The sequence below is a fragment of the Hydra vulgaris genome, chromosome 01, assembly GCF_038396675.1.
Source record: "Hydra vulgaris chromosome 01, alternate assembly HydraT2T_AEP".
Taxonomy (NCBI): domain Eukaryota; kingdom Metazoa; phylum Cnidaria; class Hydrozoa; order Anthoathecata; family Hydridae; genus Hydra; species Hydra vulgaris.
The window spans coordinates 72,086,221-72,102,684 of record NC_088920.1 but is presented as its reverse complement, the minus strand read 5'-3'; the positions used below and the strand labels follow the sequence as shown (position 1 = coordinate 72,102,684).

The 16,464-nt window shown below is 28.6% G+C and overlaps 1 protein-coding gene and 1 long non-coding RNA gene across 2 annotated transcripts; both read left to right on the top strand.

Annotated features, from left to right (window-relative positions):
- Nucleotides 1-895: 895 nt before the first annotated feature.
- LOC100207178 (large ribosomal subunit protein uL2) lies at nucleotides 896-6,154 on the top strand. Its single transcript, XM_065789108.1, has 4 exons — nucleotides 896-1,000; nucleotides 1,174-1,454; nucleotides 5,444-5,778; nucleotides 5,972-6,154. Exons 2-4 carry the CDS (start codon nucleotides 1,175-1,177, stop codon nucleotides 6,134-6,136), a joined length of 780 nt encoding a protein of 259 aa, XP_065645180.1. The 5' UTR covers nucleotides 896-1,000; nucleotide 1,174; the 3' UTR covers nucleotides 6,137-6,154.
- A 3,052-nt stretch (nucleotides 6,155-9,206) lies between these two features.
- LOC136075583 (uncharacterized) lies at nucleotides 9,207-9,845 on the top strand. The gene is made up of 2 exons (XR_010636028.1): nucleotides 9,207-9,472; nucleotides 9,666-9,845. It is a non-coding gene; the product is annotated as an uncharacterized LOC136075583 (long non-coding RNA).
- Nucleotides 9,846-16,464: the final 6,619 nt, after the last annotated feature.

Sequence of the window (16,464 nt, the reverse complement as noted above, 5' to 3'; positions counted from 1 at the left end):
CGGAGTTATCGAATCGAACCATGAGTTCATAAAAGCAGCAACAACAAAAATTGACTGCAATTTATACAATGAATAACTTGGTTGGCCAACTGCATTAGCTATCATACACGTCATCTAAACAAGACCTAGGCATTTTTATGACTAGCAATCTAAAAGTTAAAAAACAAGTTTGCGCGGCTGCATCAGCTGGAAAACGAATGCTTGGCAGGCTCGAGAAGGGTTTTTGAGGTCGAATATCTGCATTATGGCGCACACTGCATAGTTTGTACGTTCGCGCTAATAGAAACAACTTCTCATCAACAGTGTTTTAAAATTATGGAATTCTTTAATCTAAAATGCGGTTGATGCAAAGAACTTGAAGATTTTTAAATACGAACTTTCTCTGCTCCAGAATCTTCACTTTAGCTGAAATCGAAAAACTGTATTTTCATAACAGAAAGGCCTGGCGTGCCGCTCTTTGTCAACAATTTGTACATTTTGTTTACCATGAATAAACCAAACCAAACATATCTATAGTATATAATAATATAATAGCGCATTTGCCTCAGAAACAAAAAATCCGTTGTTCAAACCTAACCTCTGGGCAAGTGTTATAAATTTTTTTCTAGTCCCGACTATCAACCCATTCTAAATTTTATAACCCCTTATAATTTTACCGGGGCTGGGTTTGCAATTTCGCATTTTTAGTCGGAGCCCCGGTCACTTATTAAACCCAGTGGGCATAAGACATATTTTGGACGACTAAAAAATGATTTTATAAGTTTGATATTTTAAAATATCTCTTTTGTGCCCACTGGGAACTAATAAATTATTTTATTTCTGTTGTGCTTTAAAATTTATGTTTATGGGACTTCCCCCAACAAAATTTTATTTTCCTAATCTCGCCTAAAAGTCATAAATACTTAGACGATCAGAAGAGGTTAGTTTTTAAAACGCGTCACTAAAAAGTTCATAATGGCCTAAATCCGATTCTTTTCTAAATCCGAAGACAACGCTGAGTGTCAGTGTTTGCCTTTATTTTATCTTGTTGTATCCAACGTATTTAATGTTTATTATTTGTGATATTATTATAAGAAATGGATATATAGATCTTTAATTTGATAGTGATTGTATTTTAATTATATACTTGGTGTTTGCCAGCAGAGAAGTAAATATATTGTTTGGTATTTTTAGCATGGGTCGTGTGATAAGAGGTCAGCGAAAAGGTGCAGGAAGTGTCTTCAGAGCTCACACTCACAAGCGAAAAGGGGCAGCTAAATTACGAGCACTAGATTTTGCTGAAAGAAATGGTTATATAAAAGGAGTCGTTAGAGATATTGTTCATGATTCCGGACGAGGTGCTCCACTCGCTGTTGTAGTTTTCAGGGACCCTTATAAGTTTAAGCTAAGAAAAGAACTATTTATTGCTACTGAAGGAATGCACACCGGCCAGTTTGTATATTGTGGAAAAAAAGGTTTGTAATGTGTAATTATGCTGGTTAAAGTATTTAAAAATTCTTAAGTTATTACAAACTATAAACCTTTAACTTTTTTAATACGTAAATTTATCTTATTTCTTAATTGGTAGTATATGAAAGTCTACATTTTAATAGCCTGTTATTTTATTTATTAATCTAATGTATTATATATACTAAAGGTAAAATATACGCTGAGATTTATACTCAAGATTACCATTTATTATTAGAATACCATGTGCGACTGCCTAAAGGTGTATATAACTAGTTTACTTAACTACTCATAATCTACTTAATTAGTCAATATCAATAAAGCAAACAGAAGCATATTTGCCTTAACAGTGAAAGTTATAAGATCAAGCAAAGATCTGCTTACTCGTCTAAAACAATTTGTCGTCTAAACAAAATAGCAAATGCAGTCAAATAATGTATAAAAGTGTCCAGGTTACTAGAAAATTTTGAATAGCATTCAGGCAAAGTTCATGGCACTCAGGGAAAAGTTTTTAATTTTGAAAAATCAGGGAATACCTGGAAAATTCAGTGATCTTCTTTTGAAAATCTTTAAAATCAGGGAAAACTCAGTAAATGATTTTTAGTTTTGTATAAGATTATATGATAGATACGAATTGTTATTTTTGAGAATATATTTTTTATATTTATTGGACTTATATGGTTTTTATATTTTTTTTTTATGGTTTTGTTTTTTTATTTTATGGTTTTGTTTCCTTATTAAACTACTTTTAGTTACTTAAAAACCTTCATTTAATAGATTGCTATCAATTAATTAAGATGAAGTATTCAATTCTTTAAAAAATTTTAATAAAAACGTTAGGGGAACATGGATTCAGTTGCAAAAGTATTATATCCTCCAACAATAACAAGGAAAATTATATACTTTTCACCACCCGAACTAAGACAAAAAGTACTTGAAATCAGATGAAAATCAGGGAATATTCAGGGAAAATGCATTTCTAAAGCTGCCATAAACCCTGTCAGGGTAAATCTTTTGTATTCCAGTTTTTTTGTAATAAATTTCGTTTTGTTTTGTGTGATCTCGCATCGTTTTGGGAACCAATGTTTAGATTTTAATGTTGTAAAAAGCTGCTGTACTGAATTGTTATTAAAATCGTTTTTAAATTATATAACTTAGTGAGTTTATTGATATACTTTCGAATTATTTTTTGAATTTTGTCAAACAAAAATAACTCAAAAAAGCTTAGTTTATTCAACTTCAAAACAAAATTGAAAAATTTTTGTTTTTGCTTAAAAGTATGCTAATTAATGTTTTTTGAAACTTATTGTTTTCAATCTTTTTCAGTTCAACTGTTTTCTCTTATAAAAGTTTACTATTTGCTAATACTTTGGTTTATTTTTGTTGATCGTTAAAAGCTTTTAGTTAAGTAATTTTTTAATATATGAATTTTTTAATATATGGTTACAGATTTTTAATTGTTGCAAAAATACAATAAAAATTATATAATAAAGTGTAAATTAAAAGTTTTTAGTTTTAAATCTGAACATATATTTTATAAGGTAGCCATTTATCGATTACATTCTTGGTAAGCTCTGTAAATTTGTTAGAAAAATTATGAACAGTTTCTGCTGTTCATAATTTTTCTAACAAATTTACAGAGAAAAAAAATTGATCTGGCAAACTTAATCTAAACATTTTCTTTTTTTTTTTTATATGTATAATAATTTTATTCTATTACATAATCAAGATAACTAATTTTGAAATAATTTTAAAAACTATTTAAAAACATGTTTTTTTTTTTTTTATATGATTACATTCTTTACTAGTATTTGATATTTTGTAAATACACATCAGTTGTAAATAAAAAAAGTAAAAATAATAAGATAAACTTTATTTGCAATTCTTTGGTTATTATAAATAAAATTTTATTCTTTTATGTAGTTTTATGTTAAAAGTTTAAAAAATATCAGTTTCACTTTTATTGCATTTGAATACTCATGAGATTTTATTTTTAAGTTATTAGAATTTATTGCTTTCGAAATACATAAAATTAAATATTTAAAAAAAAAATTTGTTTTGAGTACTTTATTAGGGTTAAAAAAAATCTTGAAAATTATTATGGTTTCACACAAAAAAAGTCTAGTTCTAAAGTTTAAAACAAATAAAAATTACATTACAATGTTACTATTTTCAAGCTTTTTGTTGAAATAAAGACATCTTTTCACAATATTATTTACTATTTTAAATAAGTTATTGTATTGTAATTTTATGAAAGTTATTGCAATATTTTATTAAGACTTACCATAGAATAAGTGAAGTCATATGAAATATTACTAGCTTTTGCAAACTGGACTTGTTGGTAATTTTCTAAGGTTTTTATTGTCACATTTTGACAATAGGATATATTAAATGTATAGCTTGTAAAACATTTTTATGTAACTATGAAACCAGTGATTTGGGTGCACTAGAGCTAAACTACATTTAACATCTAGACTACTCTAAAATTATATCAGTGTGGTGCTATTAAATTTATTTATTTTGTGATGTGTTCACATACATTTTTCACAATCAACGTTTCACAACACTTCTGCTAATTGTTGTATGTATGTGCATATGTTGTTTTTATTGTTTAGTGACCTGCGTGACCAAAAGTGACTGAAGTTAAAGTATTAAGATTTCACTGGTTTTAAAGAATGAAGTACTTAATATTTATAAATCCAAATTTTTTTTTCAGATGTTAAATTGGTGGCTTCTAAAAGTATCGCTAAATTTAATCATTTTGTTCAATACTTCGCTTATTTTAGATTTCAAAAGTGTGAATAATTTAAAAGTTTGTTTTACAAACAAATTATTTCAACAAATTTTCAATAAATTAATAGTAAATAAATTTTTTAAATAAATTTGATCATTTTGGTATTAAAAGTTAATAGTTTGATAAATTATAAGTTGAATATAAAGTTTTATATGAATTATTTAATATTATGTATATAAATTTAAACTATTAAAAACTTAATGGTTACTATTATAATAAACCTTAATAGGCACATGGTATTCTAACAACAATTTATCATTTCAATATTTATTTATTTTTATTGAGTTATTAAAGATTGTTAAATATTTAACAAAATATTTAAGAATATAATTCATTTATCATTGAACTATTATGGCTAAAAGTTTCTTTTTCAGTTATGTAGTTAACCAATTTTATAGCATTATTTAATTATATTAAATCTTTATTTTTAAATGGAGTTCTTATAATCTATGTTTTACCAAACAGACTGTTACTATTTTTAATGAATATTATTATACCACTATATATAGGCCTGTAAATCGAGCCGAACAAGCCAAGCTTGCAAGGGCTTGGCTCATTTACATATTAAGAGCGTTCCGGCTCGAGCTTGTTTCGAACATGAGATTCTTTGTTCGTGCTTGGCTCGTTAAGGAATAGTATTTGGGCTCGGCTCGTTTTACATGTTGCTCGAGCACGACTGGTTTAAAACTCGAAATAATTATTGTAACCTGTTAGTTTAAAGCTCATTTAGTAAAAAAAAATTGTTCGTTAAAGGCTCGTCTGTAAATAATGCAAGTCCAAATCAACAAACAACATAAACAATCTTACAGTCTATTAAACATGCAAATAAACAATATAATGAAGTAAGATCCCACAAATCTAATAGTTCAATGTTCAAACTTAATGTTATACACTATATTTTTATTGTATACTAATATATATAGTATTACAATTTTATTTATTACATATATATTATTATAATATAAATATATATATATTCGAGCTTTAATCGAACCTATATGAACAAGCCTATGATGTTCAAGCTCGGCTTGTTTAATGAACAAGCCTAATTTTTTGTTCGGCTCGTTTACCATTCGAGCCGAACATGAACGAGCTCTTGTCGAGCCGTTCACGAACACAAGCCATGATTTTCAGCCCTAACTATATAATCATAAATTTGTTGAATTTTCATTTTTGACAGGTTCTTGTTTTTATTTTGTTTAGCTGCATTAACAATTGGTAATGTTTTACCAGTTGGAGTTATGCCAGAAGGAACAATTGTATGTAACCTTGAGGAGAAATCTGGTGATCGTGGAAAGTTGGCTCGTGCTTCTGGTGATTATGCCACTGTAGTATCACACAACAAAGAAAGCAATGTTACGCGTGTCAAATTGCCATCTGGTGTTAAAAAAGCCATTCCTTCTTTCAATAGAGCATCAATTGGTATTGTTGCTGGAGGTGGTCGTATCGATAAACCTATTTTGAAGGCTGGTCGTGCTTATCATAAATATAAGGCAAAAAGAAACTGCTGGCCAATTGTTCGTGGTGTTTGCATGAACGTGAGTTTTTATAAAAGCTTTAAATTAAAGGAATAACAAAATTCACAATATTTCATTCTTTTTTTAAGTCTTTTTTATGTTTTGATTTTAGGGTTTTATTACTCAAGATATAAGATTTTATAAAAAATTTATTGAACTTTAAAAAATTTACTTCCAGTACAACTTCTATACTGTATACTTCTTTTTTTCATAGCCTGTTGAACATCCTCACGGTGGTGGTAATCACCAACACATTGGTTTCCCATCTACTGTTGCTCGCGATACTCCTGCTGGTCGTAAAGTCGGTCTCATTGCTGCTCGTCGTACCGGTCGTGTTCGTGGTGCTGCTAAAATTAAAGATGCTCCTGAAAAAGAATAAATCCCCAATAGACTTGAAGCATTTTTTATTATATCTCCGTAAATAACATTCCCCCTCCCCTTGACTGCGCTTCCGCCTTGCATATTTTGAAACCCTATACAGGCTTAGAATAGGCAGAAAAATGAGCAATCTGATTCGCTGATTTTAAAAGAGAGAGGCAAGTGCGATTTTGTTGAAAAATATAATTAAAATCAAAACACAGATTTTTGAAATAGATTTCAAAGTAATGATATACTATGTTTATAATACAAGTCACGTGTTACTATCAACACAGGAAATTCATTTTATTTTAGTACTCTTCAGAGTAAATCTATTCGTACAAATTTGTATATCAAAATCTATTTGTAAAAGAGAATTTTCACTCGTAAAAATTTCAATAAAGTTTATCTTGGTGATGAAGATTTTATCTTTTGTTAATTATAAGAAACGAAAAAAAAATGTGTTGAAGTAAATTTGAAAAAATCTACAAATTTGTTTCTCTTAAAATATGCTCTTGGCCTTAAAGCATTCTCAAATACGTAGTTTATATAAGTATGTTGTACGAGACTAATAGTGAAGCACTTGTGCATACAAAGTTTTTAAATGCAGTTTTACGTGACTACTGGTGAAGTTTATTTGGTGAACTTTATAAATTGATTTACATGTTTATTATAAAGAGTTGAAAATTAGAGTTTTTTAAAAAGAAAATTTGTACTAATTGCAAAACTAGCTTACATGTTCAATGTTAATATATGGGCTCTGCGGAGATTTTGTTTCAACCATAGTTTGGAGGAGGCTGATGTATTTTTTTATCACGTAACTTTAATAAAACATCGTGTTAAACCATTAAAAATTTAAAAAAATTTTGGCAGTCTACATTAAGTTATAAAATATTTGAAAATTTAACAAAAGAAGTGATATTTATGTTAGTCTATAAAACAGTAATTTTTTTACAGTTACATATAAACACTGACATTAAAAGCAAGAAAAAGTATTGAAGTCAAATAAGTTAACCAAATAAAAGTGGATTATGGCATAAATAAAAGTGGATTATCGCAAATGATTGTGGCGTTTTTTGTATTGCAGTAATTGAAAAAAAAAAAATTTTCTAAAACTAAACTAAGTGGTTAAGATCAAACGTTTCAATGAAAAAAGAGTAATAAAAAAAAGACAATAAAATTATCAAAAAAAAGAACAAAATAAGTTGTCATGCTATGAATATTTTTGCTACTATAAAATGTGTTTTGTATGTATAAACTCTTGAAATATTTCACTTAAATTAGCATGTGTGCAATTTTGCAAGAGTGTGTTTCTCATCAAATATAATGTCCGTGTTCTATAAACATGCTTGATACAAAGTTTACATGCAATTGCACCAGACTACTGGTAAAGTACTTAAAATATGCAAATAAATTTTAAGCTGAGGCAGAGGTTGTTCTAAGCTCGTTACTGCATCTTTATACCAACTTGTTAATTATAAACAGTTTAACATTTAAAATTTTGGAAAAAGAAAATATTTACAGATGTTTTGCCAAACTAGCTTACATGTTCCATATAAATCTACGAACCCTGAAGAAGTTAGTGTTCAACCTAAATTTGAGAAGGCTGATAAGGCGTACATCAATATTTTTCTTTATATATACTATATAGGATGAAAATTGGATATTAATCTAATGGAAATAATTTGAATAATAAATTGGATAATAATCTATTGGAAAATTTAACAAAAAAAGCGATATTTGTTTTTTCACTGAACATTAAAACTTTACTGAGTATTAAAGTCAAAAAATTTAACCAAATAAAGGTGAATTATGGCAATTCTTGTAATAAAAATAACTTCATCAAAATTAGCTTTTACATTTGAAGAAGCAAGTTTTCAAAAAAATTATTAATATTACATCAAAATAAAACATGACACATATCTGTTTTTATATTAATAAACAAGAGATATTCACAGAAATTTAAAAAAGAACACTTGTTTTTATTGGTTATACCAAAAATTACATAATGAAACTATTGATAAAATTTGTAAATATGGAGTACATTTTATTTAAGGTTTTTTTTCTAATTTTTTTAGAGCAGACAAATTGAAAAATTTTTGTTTTTGCTTAAAAGTATGCTAATTAATGTTTTTTGAAACTTATTGTTTTCAACCTTTTTCAGTTCAACTGTTTAATATATGAATTTTTTAATATATGGTTACAGATTTTCAATGGTCGCAAAAATACAATGAAAATTATATAATAAAGTTTGAATTGAAAGTTTTAAGTTTTAAATCTGAATATATATTTTATAAGGTATTTATCAATTACATTCTTGGTAAGCTCAGACTTTTATGTTTCTGCTGTTCATAATTTTTCTAACAAATTTACAGAGAAAAAAATGGATCTGGCAAACTTAATCTAAACATTTTCTTTTTTTTTTTATAATAATAATTTTATTCTATTACATAATCATGATAACTAATTTTGAAATAATTTTAAAAACTATTTAAAAACATGGTTTTTAATTGAAATAATACTATAATTATATTATATGATTACATACTGCATAGAATAAAATACTAACTGTTAATAATGTTAGCAGAGATGATGAACATTTTGTTTTTCCATGATTACATTCTTTACAAGTATTTGATATTTTGTAAATACACATCAGTTGTAAATAAAAAAAGTAAAAATAATAAGATAAACTTTATTTGCTATTCTTTGGTTATTATAAATAAAATTTTATTCTTTTATGTAGTTTTATGTTAAAAGTTTAAAAAAAACATCAGTTTCACTTTTATTGCATTAGATTTGAATACTCATGAGATTTTATTTTTAAGTTATTAGAAGTTATTGCTTTAGAAATACATAAAATTAATTATTATTTAAAAAAAAATTTGTTTTGAGTACCTTATTAGGGTTTAAAAAAAAAAATCTTGACATGTTTTAATTATTTAATTATATAATAATTATTATGGTTTAAAGTACTTCTAAAGTTTAAAACAAATAAAAATTACACTGCAATGTTACTATTCTCAAGCTTTTTGTTGAAATAAAAACATCTTTTCACAATATTATATACTATTTTATGAAAGTTATTGTATTGTAATTTTATGAAAGTTATTGCAATATTTTATTAAGATTTACCATAGAATAAGTGAAGTCGTGTTAGAATAAGTCAAGCAATGTTACGCGTGTCAAATTGCCATCTGGTGTTAAAAAAGCCATTCCTTCTTTCAATAGAGCATCAATTGGTATTGTTGCTGGAGGTGGTCGTATCGATAAACCTATTTTGAAGGCTGGTCGTGCTTATCATAAATATAAGGCAAAAAGAAACTGCTGGCCAATTGTTCGTGGTGTTTGCATGAACGTGAGTTTTTATAAAAGCTTTAAATTAAAGGAATAACAAAATTCACAATATTTCATTCTTTTTTTAAGTCTTTTTTATGTTTTGATTTTAGGGTTTTATTACTCAAGATATAAGATTTTATAAAAAATTTATTGAACTTTAAAAAATTTACTTCCAGTACAACTTCTATACTGTATACTTCTTTTTTTCATAGCCTGTTGAACATCCTCACGGTGGTGGTAATCACTAACACATTGGCTTCCCCTCTACTGTTGCTCGCGATACTCCTGCTGTTCGTAAAGTCGGTCTCATTGCTGCTCGTCGTACCGGTCGTGTTCGTGGTGCTGCTAAAATTAAAGATGCTCCTGAAAAAGAATAAATCCCCAATAAACTAGCATTTTTTATTAAATCTCTGTAAATAACATTCCCCCTCCCCTTGACTGCGCTTCCGCCTTCTCTAATGACGGCTAAAGTGACTTTTCGATAATTGGTTAGAAATTATTCAAAACTTTGGCCAACTGTCACTGAAAAAAAATCTGAAAAATCAACTTAGGGGGGGGGGGGTGCTTCTTTTCAAAATTCCATTTAAAAAATTTGATTATGGTTTTTCCAAAGACCTACTATATGACAGGACGCGCAAACTCTATTTTCTGACTTCGCTTATAAAATTAGATTTGACCAAAAAATGTTTCGTAAAACCAATATTCTTAAAATAAATTTACAGTGAATTTAGTATTATTAAAAACTTAATAACAAAGTAAAAATTAATTAAAAAGAGAACCTTTTTGAAAAGAATAAAAACTCATAAAAACTTTTGAAAGTTTACCTGCAAAAAAAAAACAAATATTCTCTAGGAGATTATATAATAATGTGAAATATTTTTTTAACTTATTTTATATATAAAGTCAGTATATAAAACCCTTATAAGCAAATTATCAATATGCTAATAAAGTCTATCTATAAATAAATATTACAAGGCGTGCCTAAATAATGCCTTTTGCCTTATAAAGACATGTATTTTTTGCTTGGTCTTTTTCCAAATTCTGAATTCCATGCAAAAGTACATTAGCCGAACGCCTATAAAGATTTTTTGATGATAAAGCAAAATCATATGTAAATATTATAGACAGAAATGTTTATAAATCTTTTTCTATAACATGCTCTGTGTTTAGTTTTTTTCACCAAGCACAACCCACATCTAACTAGCTGATAAGTACACTCGTGAGGAACTGTCAAATATCCTCGTCAAACCTCTTCAATAAAGTCTTTAGCTTCTTTTGTTAGTATAGGTTCATCCTCACATTTTTCTCTCCTGCCACATAGGCAGCAGAGCTCTCTTCAGTTTCTAAAAGACTCACATCATAAATGCAAGTTTCAATTGATGTCACATCTTCAAAGCTGATTGGGCCGTCACTCGTGTGATCTTTTTTATTGAGTTGTCCTAATTCAAGAAACGTTGTAGCAAATCGAGTTAACGTTTTTCAAAAGCAGAAAAAACATTCCCAGCTGCCATAAAAGCATTTGCCCCTGTTTATTGTCTGTAAACAGAAAATTCTCCTTCAATTCTGACACTTTGTAGCTCACGAAGCAAGACGTAATCAAAACCAACTAAAAACTAATGCTTCCAGCAGCTATCATGAAACGTTAACAATATTCCACCAATCTAAAACCTGCTGAATAAAAGTTTCATGAGCTCCTTTTAGTTTCAAAGCAGCTACTACTTTCTCATTAAATATTTTTAAAACATGTTGCACATTCTGTAGTTGAAGTCTAGAAGGATAAAAAACAGCATGGGATATACGAACTGATTTCAAAATGTTATCTTTTTCATAATGAGATAGGCTTTTGACATCAGAAAAGGAACCAATGGTTTTATTGTCAAGAGATAACATTTGACACTTTTCAGAAATCCAGTTGTTACGCAAACATTTAAGAAGATGAAGTGTGTCAAACAAAAGAAACCAAACACGCTGATCGTCTAATGGATGAATGGCTTGATAGTCAGTAGTTCTCTTGAAAATTTTGCAAAATTGCTGATTGATTTTAAGATTATTTGTCACAAATCCTTAAATATGGGCACCATTTTTTCAACTAAAAAAGCAGCTTCTTTCACAACACTGAAAACACTGAATTGATACTTTGATGTTAGTTTGTGAACAGGTGTAACAGAAACCATTAAGCATTTCATCATTACACATAGCATAGAAGTTGCTTTAGACTCTGGATTAACAGCTTCAAAAAACTGTGAGTAGAAGACTAAGCCATTGTTGGGATTCAATATATTACTTAATCGAACTCTGATACCATGTTTAAAAGCAGAAAAAGTTAGTGGTGAGCACAATGCACACTTTTTGTAAACGATTCATGAAGCTCTCTTTAAAATCCTTTTACATAAAAATACATACGAATTTATCTTTTTGCCGAAATATTACAATACTTTCATATTTTTTGTGTAATTCTTTGTAAGGATAGAATTCAGAAAACGAAATTATTTTGTCTTTTTTAAGAAAATAGTTAAGTTGCTGATCCTCAGGCTTAAATTGGCGAAGCACTGACTGTGTTGTCGGTAGACAAGAAAAAGAAACATTAAAAATACTTGGTGCACATAGTGGTCGAGTATAGCCACCAGGAAGCACGACAAGTTCATTATAATTCCCTTTACAATTCACAATTCCATATTTGTTTGGCATAATGAAAGAGATTTTCAAAAAATATTACCGCAACGTTAAAAACGCTTCCACTTTTATAATAATAATGGCCTTCGCTAGCGAAGTCAGAAAATCGAGTTTGCAAGTCCTGTCATATAGTAGTCCTTGGGTTTTTCAAATATTTTCAAATTCCATATATTTTTAACATCGTGTGCTTTAAAAGTAACAAAAAATACAATCTTGTAATTAATGCACTTTCCTACTCCTTAGTAACGGTGTGAACAACTAAGTTATTTATTTAACTTTTTGACTTGAAGTTTTGAAATATTTCTCAGTGTTAGAGCTATTATAGTTTTCTAGTGTTCTGCAAAATATTGTCTAAAAATGTGCTCTGCTTTATTTTTTCAATGTTATTAAACTAAAAACTGTCTGTCTTAATTTAACTAAAAACATCTATCTGGATATGGCAAACTAAAGCAGCCGTGGCGCAGTGATTAGAGTTCTGGCTCAGAACCCAGAGGTCCGAGGTTCAACGCCAGCTCCAGCCCAACAAGTGACATTGGTACGGAAGGAGGCGTGAACTTCCCGTTAACGGTCTTATCACAGAGCACCGCTCTCCCGCGGTGCTCTGTAATAAGACCGTAAGGACTTCTGGGAGCACCTAAATAACTACAAAATAAAAGAAAAAAATGGAATAAAATTAGAAATTTATGGAGAAAATATCATGCAAATACATTAAAAGCAACGCCGGCGCAATGGGAAAGTTGACCCCTCCACTCTCCCATCAATTATTTTTTCGTTAATTTAGTCCGCAAATTTGAGCCATTTAGACAAATCAGTCGGCAAATGTAGATCCTTTAAACAAGTTAGTTGGTTCATTTAGATAGTCATTCAGCAAATTTCGACAATTTTTAAAAAACGAGGATATTTTTTTTTTCTTCTTTTTATTCGGCAAAAGTTGTAGGCACCCTAACACACCCCATACCCCACGTGACACCTACTCGCGCCGGCCCTGAATGAGAGCAGAGGAAGTAAAGAGTTGTAGCCGTCATTCAGAAACAACAAGTGCATTAAAATCTAAGAAAAGGTATAATTGTAGTCCTGCAATAAACTGTGAATCTGATGTTGGCAATTTTTTTTTTATTAGTAACTTTAGAATTATTAAAAATATATTTTACCAGTATTCTACATGTAATGAGTGTAATCGCAAACTAAATGTTTTTTCATAATGAGTCAAAACTTATGGGATTTTCTATTGGAATTATTATCCAATGCTTCAACTGTGACTTTATAAGTACATTTGATTCATCTTCATTTATAAATAGAAGTATTTCTGGTTCAAAACCATTTGAAATAAATTTACGTACTGTTATGACATTAGAAAGCTACACACACTTGCCAAGTTAATCATTTTGGCTCAGCAAAATCAATGGAAGCTGCTCGAGCTCAGTAAATATTCCAATCGTCTAAACAAAAGTACAGTTTAAGATATACTAAGTACCTTGGAAATAATAATTTAAATTTATTTTCTAATGTAGTTAAAATAAACCTTGATTATATTATTGAAAAGTTAGAATGTATTGGCTGTTATCAGAAAAGAGTATGAAATAACGCAAAACTACAATGAGTCTTTTAACAGTTTGATATGTCAGTGATGCCCTAAAGGTACTTTTACTGAAACAAAAATTCTTAAAATATCTATTTATTCTTATACTTTAAATTACAAAAATGGGTTTTCGAAATAAACACCTCCAGAAAATCCAAGCATTTAAAAAATGCAAAAATTGCATTTTTTAAATGCTTGGATTTTCTGGAGGTGTTTATTTCGAAAAAGCAGCTTTTTCAAAATAAACACCTCCAAGAGAAATAACCAACTGTTATTAATAAAATAAAATAAAAGTTATTTAGGCATTGAAAATGAGAGAGATACTGTGAACTCGCTAGTGGCTATTTTTAGTTACTTTTTATAAAAAACTCTTTGTTTTTATGTTTTTTTCTTTTAAATGTGTTTTTCAAGACTTTCTTATTTTAATATATTTTTCTCACGAAAAAGGTAATATCTTCAGTTTGGTTTCAAATTTTGCCGACTCAAAAAGTCAAATTTTGCCGACTCAGCATCAAAAAATGCAAATTTCATTTTTCTTTTAAAAAGTCAGTTTTAATAAAATTTCCTTTTATAAAATACAAAAAAAAAGTTTTAAACCTTTACAGTTAGAGAAATAAGTATCCGAACAAAAGATTTTTTTATGGAAAATAAACTTTGTCAGGTTATTTCCGAAAAAAAAAACTTTATAAAAATAAAAGAAATGATTATTCTGAAAGAAAATTTTATTACGAATTCAATATGCAAAAAAAAAATATCAATAATAATATTTAATTGATAAAAAATTAAAATACATTTAAACTATGCAATTTTTTAGCATTAAATAAGTATCCGAACAAAATTTTAAAGATTAAGGCTTAAAGATTAACGTCTCTCCGAGTAATTATTTTTATGACTTTTTAATATCGAGTTGGACCCCCTTTAGCTTTTATGACTTCTGCAAGTCGACATGGCATCGATTCAACTAATTTCTTTGTCGTATCTCAGCCCAAGCTTCTTGGAGCATGATTTTTAAATCTTCTTTTCTTTTTAGACATCGTGTGGCACATTTTTTTATCCAGAATAGCCCAGAGATGTTCAATTGGATTGAGATCTGGACTTTGCGCAGGCCATTCAAGTAACTCAATTTGCTTTTGGAAAAAAAACTCTTTTGCTTTCTTTGACGTATGTTTAGGGTCATTGTCTTGTTAGAAGATAAAATGTTTTCCTAATCGCAGTTTTTTAGTTGAAGCCAGAAGATTTTTATTGAGAATGGTAACATAAACCTCAGAGTCCATAATTCCATCAATAAACTCCAGTTTTCCTGTTCCGTTCCAAGCCATCGATCCCCATACCATAACATTGTCTCCACTAAATTTTAATGTGCCTCGAATACAACTGAGTATGAATGCTTCCCCTTTTTTTCTCCATACTTTTTGAGCTCCATCGGACTTCACAAGATTAAATTTTGACTCGTCCGTCCACAAAACTTTCCTCCAGAATGATACCGGCATATTTACATATTTTTTAGCAAATGTAAGTCTTCGTTTTCGATGGATTTTTGAAAGGAATGGTTTCTTGCGTGGAACTCTTGCTTTGAATCCACTTTCTTTCAATCGATTTCGAATAGTACATGAGCTCACTTTTAACCCAAAATCTTTCTCAAGGAGGCTTGACACTTTTGGTGCTAATAAAAAGCGGTTTTTTTGCACCATCCTGACAATTTGTCGATCTATTCTTGATGTTGTTTTACGCTTTGCTCCGAATCTGGGCTGATTTTGCACATATCCAAACATATTATACTTTTTAAACAGATCGCTGATGGTTCCTAATACCATTCCAGTCGCTTTATTTATCGACCTAAACGTTTTACCTTGCTTGAACAAGTCAATAAACAAATTGCGCTGAGCTTGGGACCATTCCTTGATTTTAACTCCCATACTTGATGATATCAATGGTAAATCAAATGAATTTAAAAAAATATCAGTCAGTTATTAAAAATTACTCGTTGTAAAACAACAATATTTCTAAAGCCATTGGTTTAAAAACTTTTTTTAATAATCAATTTCAAAACTTCGTTTACAAAACAACATGTTCGGATAATTATTTTTCATTGAAGTTTTAACACTCCTTCAGGAATCATTAAATTTTAGCAACGCAAGTTAATTACCGTTGATTAATTTTTTGCAACATAAAATCGTAATTAAATTTGCTTTTAGAATAATTATAAAAGTATTTATCAAAAACATATGTTTTTCTGAAATAACCTGACAAAGTTTATTTTTCACAATAAAATATTTTGTTCGGATACTTATTTCTCTGACTGTTTAAATAAAAAGCTAGATTTAAAGGGGGTTAACCACCTTAAAGTAAAAATAGACCTGCTCTATACCAACTAGATCATATTAATTTTTAAAGTTATATATTAAAAATGTACTATTAAAGTATATTATAGTCTGAATACAGTGCGTGGGTTTATTAATAGCTGGAATATATTCAGATTGAAAATGATGTTTAAAAATTGAAGTCGAAAATATTGAGATTAATGTGATCAAAGTAATGAACTTTCATCTAAGATTTTATTGTAACTATTTTTTAATTAATGAAATATATATTATAAATATTTATAAATGTTATAAATGTTATAAATATTTATGGTTATAGTTCTATGTCGTTGCTAAAAAGTCATTTCCGCGTATCTCAAAAAATTGAGGTTTTTAGGAGAGACAAAAATCTGAACTGATGCTATGACTGTAAACTCACAATTACAAAAATTTAAAGTT

Excerpts from the sequence above, each read along its gene's own strand:
- LOC100207178 (XM_065789108.1), top strand. The coding sequence starts at position 1,175 with ATGGGTCGTGTGATAAGAGGTCAGCGAAAAGGTGCAGGAAGTGTCTTC. Across the intron at positions 1,455-5,443 it reads TGTATATTGTGGAAAAAAAG|CTGCATTAACAATTGGTAAT; the intron begins GTTTGTAATGTG and ends TATTTTGTTTAG. Across the intron at positions 5,779-5,971 it reads TTCGTGGTGTTTGCATGAAC|CCTGTTGAACATCCTCACGG; the intron begins GTGAGTTTTTAT and ends TTTTTTTCATAG.